Genomic DNA, 9,777 nt, shown 5'->3' on the forward strand with positions numbered 1-9,777 from the left:
TACATGTTTCTGGCTGTGGTGACGCTGACGGTAGAGGGTTCTGGCTGTGGTGGCATTGATGCAAACGGTTAAGGTTCCAGCTGTGGTAGCGCTGACTCAGACGGTACAGGGTTCTGGCTGTGGTTGCGCTGACGCAGACGGTACAAGGTTCCGGCTCAGCGGCGCTGACGCAGACGGTACAGGGTTCCGGCTTGGTTGCGCTGACGCAGACGGTACAGGGTCCGGCTGTGGTGGGGCTGACGCTGTTGGTTCAGGGCCCGGCTGTGGTGGGGCTGACGCAGACGAATCAGGGTTCGGCTGTGTTAGCCCTGACGCAGACGGTACAGGGTCCGGCTGTGGTATCCCTGACGCGGACGGTTCAGATTTCGGCTGTGACTACGCTGTTGCAGATGGTACAGGGTTCCGGCTGTGGTTGTGCTGACATAGACGGTACAGGGTTCCGGCTGTGGTTGCGCTGACGCATTTGGTTCTGGTTGTAGTAGCCCTGACACAGACGGTTCAGGTTCTGGCTGTGGTGGCCCTGACGCAGACGGTACAGGTTCCGGCTGTGGTGGCGCTGATGCAGACAGTACAGGGTTCCGGCTGTGGAGGCGCTGACGCAGACGGTACAGGGTTCCGGCTGTGGTGGCATTGACGCAGACGGTACAGGGTTCTGGCTGTGGTGGCTTTGACGCAGACGCAGACGGTACAGGGTTGCGGCTTGTCAGCGCTGACGTAGACGGTACAGGGTTCTGGTTGTTGTGGCGCTGAGGCAGACGGTACAGGGTTCCGGCTGTGGTTGCGCTGACGCAGACGGTACAGGTTTCCGGCTGTGGTTGCGCTGACGCAGACGGTACAGGTTTCCGGCTGTGGTTGCGCTGACGCAGACGGTACAGGGTTCCGGCTGTGGTTGCGCTGACGCAGACGGTACAGGGTTCCGGCTGTGGTTGTGCTGACGCAGACGGTACAGGGTTCCGGCTGTGGTTTCGCTGACGCATTTGGTTCTGGTTGTAGTAGCCGTGACGCAGACGGTACAGGGTTCCGGCTGTGGTTGCGCTGACGCAGACGGTACAGGGTTCCGGCTGTGGTTGCGCTGACGCAGACGGTACAGGGTTCCGGCTGTGGTTGCGCTGACGCAGACGGTACAGGACTCCCGCTGTGGTGGGGCTGACGCAGACGGTTCAGGTTCCGGCTGTGGTAGCCCTGACGCAGACGGTTGAGGTTCTGGCTGTGGTATCCCTGACGCAGACAGTTCAAGTTCCAACTGTGTGTCCCTGATGCAAATAGGAGAGGTTCTGGCTGAGGTGGCGCTGACGCAGATGGTTCAGGGTTCGGCTGTGGTAGCCCTGACGCGGACGGTTCAGGTTCCGGCTGTGGTAGCCCTGACGCGGACGGTTCAGGTTCCGGCTGTGGCTGCGCTGTTGCAGACGGTTCAGGGTCCGGCTGTGGTCACGCTGACACAGACGGTTCAGGTTCCGGCTCTGTTGGCGCTGACGCAGACGGTTCAGGTTCCGGCTGTGTTGGCGCTGACGCAGATGGTTAACGTTCCGGCTGTGGTAGCCCTGACACAGACGGTTCAGGTTCCACCTCCGGCGGCGCTGATGCAGACGGTACAGGGTTTGGCTGTGGCTGCGCTGACGCAGACGGTTCAGGTTCTGGCTGTGGTGGCCCTGACGCAGACGGTTCATTTTCCGGCTGTGGTTGCGCTGACGCAGATTGTACAGGGTTCCGGCTGTGATTGCGCTGACGCAGACTGTACAGGGTTCCGGCTGTGGTGGCGCTGACGCATTTGGTTCTGGTTGTAGTAGCCCTGACGCAGACGGTACAGGGTTCCGGCTGTGGTGGCACTGACGCAGACGGTACAGGGTTCCGGCTGTGGTTGCGCTGACGCAGACGGTACAGGGTTCTGGCTGTGGTGGCGTTGACGCAGACGGTACAGGGTTCCGGCTGTGATTGCGCTGACGCAGACGGTACAGGGTTCCGGCTGTGGTGGCGCTGACGCAGACGGTACAGGTTCCGGCTGTGTTGGCGCTGACGCAGATGGTTAACGTTCCGGCTGTGGTAGCCCTGACACAGACGGTTCAGGTTCCACCTCCGGCGGCGCTGATGCAGACGGTACAGGGTTTGGCTGTGGCTGCGCTGACGCAGACGGTTCAGGTTTCGGCTGTGGTGGCCCTGACGCAGACGGTTCATTTTCCGGCTGTGGTTGCGCTGACGCAGATTGTACAGGGTTCCGGCTGTGATTGCGCTGACGCAGACTGTACAGGGTTCCGGCTGTGGTGGCGCTGACGCATTTGGTTCTGGTTGTAGTAGCCCTGACGCAGACGGTACAGGGTTCCGGCTGTGGTGGCACTGACGCAGACGGTACAGGGTTCCGGCTGTGGTTGCGCTGACGCAGACGGTACAGGGTTCTGGCTGTGGTGGCGTTGACGCAGACGGTACAGGGTTCCGGCTGTGATTGCGCTGACGCAGACGGTACAGGGTTCCGGCTGTGGTGGCGCTGACGCAGACGGTACAGGGTTCCGGCTGTGGTGGCGCTGACGCAGACGGTACAGGGTTCCGGCTGTGGTTGCGCTGACGCAGACGGTACAGGGCTCCGGCTGTGGTTGCGCTGACGCAGACGGTACAGGGTTCCGGCTGTGGTTGCGCTGACGCAGACGGTACAGGGCTCCGGCTGTGGTTGCGCTGACGCAGACGGTACAGGGTTCCGGCTGTGGTTGCGCTGACATAGACGGTACAGGGTTCCGGCTGTGGTTGCGCTGACGCATTTGGTTCTGGTTGTAGTATCCCTGACGCAGACGGTACAGGGTTCCGGCTGTGGTGGCGCTGACGCAGACGGTACAGGGCTCCGGCTGTGGTGGGGCTGACGCATTCGATTCAGGGTTCGGCTGTGTTAGCCCTGATGCAGACGGTACAGGGTCCGGCTGTGGTTGCGCTGACGCAGACGGTACAGGGTTCCGGCTGTGGTTGCGCTGACGCAGACGGTACAGGGTTCCGGCTGTGATTGCGCTGACGCAGACGGTACAGGGTTCCGGCTGTGGTGGCGTTGACGCAGACGGTACAGGGTTCCGGCTGTGGTTGCGCTGACGCAGACGGTACAGGGTTCTGGCTGTCGTGGGGCTGACGCAGACGGTACAGGGTTCCGGCTGTCGTGGGGCTGACGCAGACGGTACAGGGTTCCGGCTGTGGTTGCGCTGACGCTGACGGTACAGGGTTCCGGCTGTGGTTGCGCTGACGCTGACGGTACAGGGTTCCGGCTGTGGTTGCGCTGACGCAGACGGTACAGGGTTCCGGCTGTGGTTGCGCTGACGCAGACGGTACAGGGTTCCGGCTGTGGTTGCGCTGACGCAGACGGTACAGGGTTCCGGCTGTGGTTGTGCTGACGCAGACGGTACAGGGTTCCGGCTGTGGTTGCGCTGACGCAGACGGTACAGGGTTCCGGCTGTGGTTGCGCTGACGCAGACGGTACAGGGTTCCGGCTGTGGTTGCGCTGACGCAGACGGTACAGGGTTCCGGCTGTGGTGGGGCTGACGCAGACGATTCAGGGTTCGGCTGTGTTAGCCCTGACGCAGACGGTACAGGGTCCGGCTGTGGTTGCCCTGACGCAGACGGTACAGGGTCCGGCTGTGGTTGCGCTGACGCAGACGGTACAGGGTTCCGGCTGTGGTTGCGCTGACGCAGACGGTACAGGGTTCCGGCTGTGGTTGAGCTGACGCAGACGGTACAGGGTTCCGGCTGTGGTTGCGCTGACGCAGACGGTACAGGGTTCCGGCTGTGGTTGCGGTGACGCAGACGGTACAGGGTTCCGGCTGTGGTTGCGCTGACGCAGACGGTACAGGGTTCCGGCTGTGGTTGCGCTGACGCAGACGGTACAGGGTTCCGGCTGTGGTTGAGCTGACGCAGACGGTACAGGACCCCGGCTGTGGTGGGGCTGGCGCAGACGGTTCAGGTTCCGGCTGTGGCTGCGCTGTTGCAGACGATACAGGGTTCTGGATGTGGTGGTGCTGACGCAGACAGTTCAGGTTCCAACTGTGTGTCCCTGATGCAAATAGTAGAGGTTCTGGCTGTGGTGGCGCTGATGCAGTTGGTTCAGTGTCCGGCTGTGGTAGCCCTGACGCGGACGGTTCAGGTTCCGGCTGTGGCTGCGCTGTTGCAACCGGTTCAGGGTCCGGCTGTGGTCACGCTGACACAGACGGTTCAGGTTCCGGCTGTGTTGGCGCTGACGCAGATGGTTCAGGTTCCGGCTGTGTTGGCGCTGACGCAGATGGTTAAGGTTCCGGCTGTGGTAGCCCTGACACCGACGGTTCAGGTTCCAGCTCTGGCGGCGCTGACGCAGACGGTACAGGGTTTGGCTGAGGCTGCGCTGACGCAGACGGTTCAGGTTCTGGCTGTGGTGGCCCTGACGCAGACGGTTCAAGTTCCGGCTGTGGTTGCGCTGACGCAGATGGTACAGGGTTCTGGCCGTGATTGCGCTGACGCAGACTGTACAGGGTTCCGGCTGTGTTGGCGCTGACGCATTTGGTTCTGGTTGTAGTAGCCCTGACGCAGACGGTACAGGGTTACAGCTGTGGCTGCGCTGACGCAGACGGTACAGGTTTCTGGCTGTGGTGGCGTTGACGCAGACGGTACAGGGTTCTGGTTGTGGTTTCGCTGACGCAGACAGTTCAGGTTCTGGCTGTGTGTCGTTGATGCAGATAGGACAGGTTCTGGCTGTGGTGGCGCTGACGCAGACGGTTCAAGTTCTGCCTGTGGTAGCCCTGACGCAGACGGTTCCGCGTCCGGCTGTGGTAACCCTGACGCAGACGGTTCAGTGTCCGGCTTTGATAGCCCTGACGCAGACGGTTCAGGTTCCGGCTGTGATAGCCCTGACGCAGATGGTACATGTTCCAACTGTGTGTCCCTGATACAGATAGGACAGGTTGTGGCTGTGGTAGCCCTGACCTAGACGGTTCAGGTTTAGGGCTTGTCGGTGCTGACACAGACGGTACAGGGTTCTGGCTGTGGAGGCGCTGACACAGAAGGTACAGGTTCTGTTTGTGGTAGTCCTGACGCAGACGGTTCAGGTTCCTGCTGTGGTATTCCTGACGCAGACGGTTGAGGTTCCGGCTGTGGTATTCCTGACGCAGACGGTTGAGGTTCCGGCTGTGGTAGCCCTGACGCAGACGGTTGAGGTTCCGGCTGTGGTAGCCCTGACGCAGACGGTTGAGGTTCCGGCTGTGTGTCCCTGATGCAAATAGGAGATGTTCTGGCTGTGTTGGCACTGACGCAGATGGTCCCCAAGAGACTGTCGGTACAGACAGCGGGGAGGAGGGATGCGGGAAGGTGAGACGAATGTGGGAGGATGTGGGGGTGATGCGGAGGAGGGGTGCAAACATGGGGGGGAGAGAAGGGGCGTGAATATGGGGGGGAGAGTGGGATATGGGGGTGATGTGGGGGGTGTGTGGGGGGAGGGGTGTGTGGAGGGGGGATGCGGGGGTGTGTGGAGGTGATTGGGGGGGATGTGGAGGGGGGATGTGGGGGGAGGTGGGGTTGATTTGGGGGGGATGTGGAGGAGGGATTTGGGGGGGATGTGGGGGTGATTTGGGGGTGCGAACATGGGGGGGAGAGAAGGGGCGTGAATATGGGGGGGAGAGTGGGATATGGGGGTGATGTGGGGGGCGTGTGGGGGGAGGGGGGACGCAGGAGGGGGAGACGAATGTGGGGGGATGTGGGGGTGATGGGTAGGAGGGGTGCGAACGTGGGGGGGAGAGTGGGATATGGGGGTGATGTGGGGGGGCGTATGGGGGGAGGGGGATGTGGAGGGGGATGTGGAGGGGGGATGTGGAGGGGGGGTGTGGGGGGATGTGGAGGGGGGATTTGGGGGGGATGTGGAGGGGGGATGTGGGAGTGATTTGGGGGGGCGTGTGGTGGGAGGGGGGATGTGGGGGTGACGTGGGGGAATGGGTGAACATGGGAGGGGGGATGCAGGAGGGGGAGATGAATGTGGGGGGGTGTGGGGGTGATGGGTAGGAGGGGTGTGAACATGGGGGGGAGAGTTGGATATGGGGGTGACGTGGGGGGGCGTGTGGGGGGTGTGGAGGGGGGATGTGGGGGTGACGTGGGGGAATGGGTGAACATGGGAGGGGGGACGCGAGCGTGAAGCTCTGCTTCAGCAAACTGGAGGCTTCGGCTTCTTCACTCCCTAACCTAACCCTAACTAACCCTAACCAACCCTAACCTAACCCTAACCTAACCCTAACCTAACCCTAACACCTAACAGAGGTAGATGTTAGATGTGTGGTGTCTAACACAGACCTCCTCCAGGTCTTCCTGTGTGGGGGGGTTTCTGTGTTGAGGTGCACAAGAAGCACGACTCATGCACTGGTGAGCAGAACATCTTTATTGATACCTGCTGATGCTAACCGTTAGCATAGCTGCTGTCATGCAGCGTGTCGGAGGCTGGCGCCCCCTGGTGGTTAGTAGTAGAAGGGGATGTCGTTCATGCAGAAGTTGGGGTGCAGGCTCTCGAAGGTGCAGTCAGACGTGTCCATGGCGCAGCGGCCGCAGTGGCAGCTCCTCGCCACCGGGTAGGACACGGCGGGGTCGACGCCCGGCGCGCAGCCAGGGAGCTCAAAGCTCCGGTAGAAGTAGTCCCGGTAGGTGCACACGTGCTGGTAGACGTTACTGAAGGGGATCTTGACGGGGTCCTGTGTGGGCATCGGGGGGGTGGGGGGGTTAATAAATATTCACCATGACCCTGTTGCCTACACTACCCATAATACCTTGGTGATGCAGTGGCCGCTGCAGATGGTGGTTTCCACCGGGACACATTTAGGGCAGCCCTCCTTCTCCAGAGACACGGTCTGGTTGACCAGCTGGCAGGGGGGCATCTGGAAGGCCCCTGGGGGAGAAGATAATGATGATGAAGATAACGTTTGAGATTAGCAGCATGACGTCCCAACACACGCCAGTGCTTCATGTGCACAACATGGACGTGTCCCACGTGTTCCAGGTTCCTCTGCTGTGTTCCGTCAGCATGAAGGTCTCTAGAAAAGCGTTTCAGAGAATCACCGACTCAGCAGAAACAACGTGGAACGTTGGTTCTGTGGGGGACGTCCGGGGGCCGGAAGCAGGAGAGGTTGCTCCTTCTAGTTGGGTCTGACTGGATTTATGTTTGCAGTCAATAAAACCATTTTCTTTACTTTGGTAGCGATAAAAACATTGATTTTTAACAGAAAATGTGAAATCCGTATTTGCATTAAAAAAATTATTGAAATGTGATGATGTACCTGCAGAGGCCAGGGGCCAAACGGAGGCCCCCAGAAACAGGCATGCCATCAGGAGGACCATCACTCTGACCAGAACAGCCATCATCCTGCAATTAATCAGCATCGGATCAATGGCTCTATGAGATAAACAAGCAGCGGTTTATTGATCACATAGCTGTTGCGAGTCAGAGCAGCTCAGACGAGTCAGTTCCTTCATCTAGCCCCCCCTGCTCGCTGGAGTCACGCCTAGAAACAGAAAGGAGTCGCGTCCAGACAAACTGAATCGATGGTGGCTGTTGGTGTGAAGCTTACCTGTGTCTGCAGGTGGTCTGCAGAGGACAGGTGTCCCCAGTCTTTATACAGCAGGACGGCCTGGTGTCCAGGGTGATGCTGGGCGTGTCGGCTGTCCGCCCAGCTCACCTGGTCAGGTCAGAGGGATTGGATTATAATCCCTCCAGGTCACGTTTACATCCTGTGACACGGAGACGAGAACAGATGATGGAGATCCTGTTCCGAGCTGTTTACACGTCACTGTTCCAGGAACACCGGGTCCACCATGTCCCTGGTGACGGAAGTGAAACACCTGTGTTCACCTGTGTGTGTTCACTTCATGTGAATGTGACCACCAGAAGCCCCTGAAGGTCACACACAGATAACGTGTTCCAGGAAGTCATCTGCTGCCGGTGTGAACGGCACACACTCTCATCCTGTTGTCAGCAGTGATCTCTCTCACACACACACACACACACACACACACACACACACACACACACACACACACACACGCACACACACACACAACCTTGGCTCCTGGCGTCTGGGGGGGGGCCAGAGACCCTCATGACGTGAGGGCCTGCAGGACAAATAGAATGTAGATTTGAAGCTGGGGTCCTCACGGCTCCTGAACCCTAAATGTCTAAAACGAGTCAAAAGCGGTTGCTATGGTAACCGACAAAACGATAAAGAACAAAAAGATTCAGACGAACTACTTTCACTTTGACAGATCGTTTCTGTAGAGCCGAGCCCCGGAACCACAAGCGTTTGGTTCCAGCCGGACCTTCATAGCAGACGGACCCCGGCGGCGTGTGACGCGCATGCGCACAGGACACAAACATTGGAGCTGAATTATAAGTCAAACGGAGGTTTCTCTGGCGCGAGACAACCGGAAGACGGAATGTCCGACCGGGACGAGCAGCCGGTAACCGCTAATGCTAATGCTAACGGGACGTGTGTGTGTGTGTGTGTGTGTGTGTGTGTGTGTGTGTGTGTGTTCACGTCCCGTCGTGTTGACTGACTGTCTATAGGAGACACTGTTAGCTTCTGTTAGCCTCTGTTAGCCTGGGGGTTTCACGTGTCTCTCTGCCCCCCCCCCCCCCCCGGACAGACCCTGCGGCTCCTGGGGGTCGTGGAGGTCCACAACGTGGCGTGTTTCCGGGAGTCCATCCTGTGGGGGGCCGGGGGCTCCGCCGTGTCCGGCCTGCTGCACTTCCTGGTGACGAGTGAGTGACGTCACACACAGCGTGCGTGTGTGTGTGTGTGTGTGTGTGTGTGTGTGTGTGTGTGTGTGTGTGTGTGTGTGTGTGAGAGAGAGAGTTCTGTGTGACTCCAGAACCCTCGGTGTTCTGGTTCTGCCCCAACACCAGTGTGAGCTCATTGAGGTGAAGGTCATGTGGAGGTCGTGTGGAGGTCATGTGGAGGTCATGTCGTCCTCAGGTCGGGTCAGGAGGTCTCTCCACGTCGGCTGCGCCGGCTTCATTCTGACCACAGCTGGATGCTGGTAGGTCGTCATGACGCTGCTCTCCTCATGAGAACTGAATGAGAACTGACACTCTGCCCCCCCTGACCCCATCTGCCCCCCCTGACCCCATCTGCCCCCCCTGACCCCATCTGCCCCCCTCTGCCCCCCCAGGCTTCTGTGCACAGTCCAGCAGTCCAGGACGCGTTTCCAGCAGAGGATGATCCAGCAGGCCCTCAGGAACAGCCTGATCTACGAGGGCACCAGCATGGACCCCTCCAGAAGACACGGGTCACCCCCGGGGGGCCGTCCACCGTCGACCCCCCCGCTCTGAGGTCGTGGGGGAGGTGATGGATCCTGAAGAATGACGCGACTCCTGCCCCCCCAAATGTTTGAACTGCCTGTCATTGATCCACCGCCGGCGCGGCCTTCAGGGCCCCCCCACGCAGCAGTCTGACCTTTCACTGATGAGACCCCCCCGATGAGCTGTTCAGGCTCCTGTTTATGTTCTGATAACCTGATCATCAATAATCAATGTGAATAAAGGAGGTGAAGCTGTGAGCCGTGTGTCAGACCAGCAGGGGGGGCAGTCAGACCAGCTGGGGGGGCAGTCAGACCAGCAGGGGGGGCCGTCAGACCAGCAGGGGGGCCGTCAGACCAGCAGGGGGCGCTGCAGCACACCGACTGCAGCTGGGATTCTGACGCAGGGTGTTTGAGCTGGATGTGTGTGTGGTGGGGGGGGGTTAGGGTTACGTGTCTCCCCCTGCTGGGCATGGCACAGGTGACCCCCTGGCTTCTGGTGAACAGCTGGACCGT

The 9,777-nt window shown here is 60.1% G+C and overlaps 2 protein-coding genes across 3 annotated transcripts; one reads left to right on the top strand and one right to left on the bottom strand.

Moving 5' to 3' along the window:
* Nucleotides 1-6,347: 6,347 nt before the first annotated feature.
* Nucleotides 6,348-7,677, bottom strand: lhb (luteinizing hormone subunit beta). 2 transcript variants are annotated; one of them, XM_068326868.1, is made up of 4 exons: nt 7,539-7,677; nt 7,248-7,363; nt 6,741-6,859; nt 6,348-6,665 (listed from the first exon to the last, which is right to left on the bottom strand). In XM_068326868.1, exons 2-4 carry the CDS (start codon nt 7,348-7,350, stop codon nt 6,435-6,437), a joined length of 453 nt encoding a protein of 150 aa, XP_068182969.1. In that variant the 5' UTR covers nt 7,351-7,363; nt 7,539-7,677; the 3' UTR covers nt 6,348-6,434. The 2 variants fall into 2 exon arrangements, with proteins under 2 accessions (XP_068182969.1, XP_068182970.1); XM_068326869.1 differs by having other exon boundaries at nt 7,248-7,333; nt 7,539-7,675.
* A 570-nt stretch (nt 7,678-8,247) lies between these two features.
* On the top strand, nt 8,248-9,535 carry cox20 (cytochrome c oxidase assembly factor COX20). Its single transcript, XM_068326870.1, has 4 exons — nt 8,248-8,424; nt 8,611-8,725; nt 8,940-9,003; nt 9,136-9,535. Exons 1-4 carry the CDS (start codon nt 8,401-8,403, stop codon nt 9,293-9,295), a joined length of 363 nt encoding a protein of 120 aa, XP_068182971.1. The 5' UTR covers nt 8,248-8,400; the 3' UTR covers nt 9,296-9,535.
* Nucleotides 9,536-9,777: the final 242 nt, after the last annotated feature.

This window comes from Antennarius striatus, chromosome 11, assembly GCF_040054535.1.
Source record: "Antennarius striatus isolate MH-2024 chromosome 11, ASM4005453v1, whole genome shotgun sequence".
In the NCBI taxonomy this organism is placed as follows: domain Eukaryota; kingdom Metazoa; phylum Chordata; class Actinopteri; order Lophiiformes; family Antennariidae; genus Antennarius; species Antennarius striatus.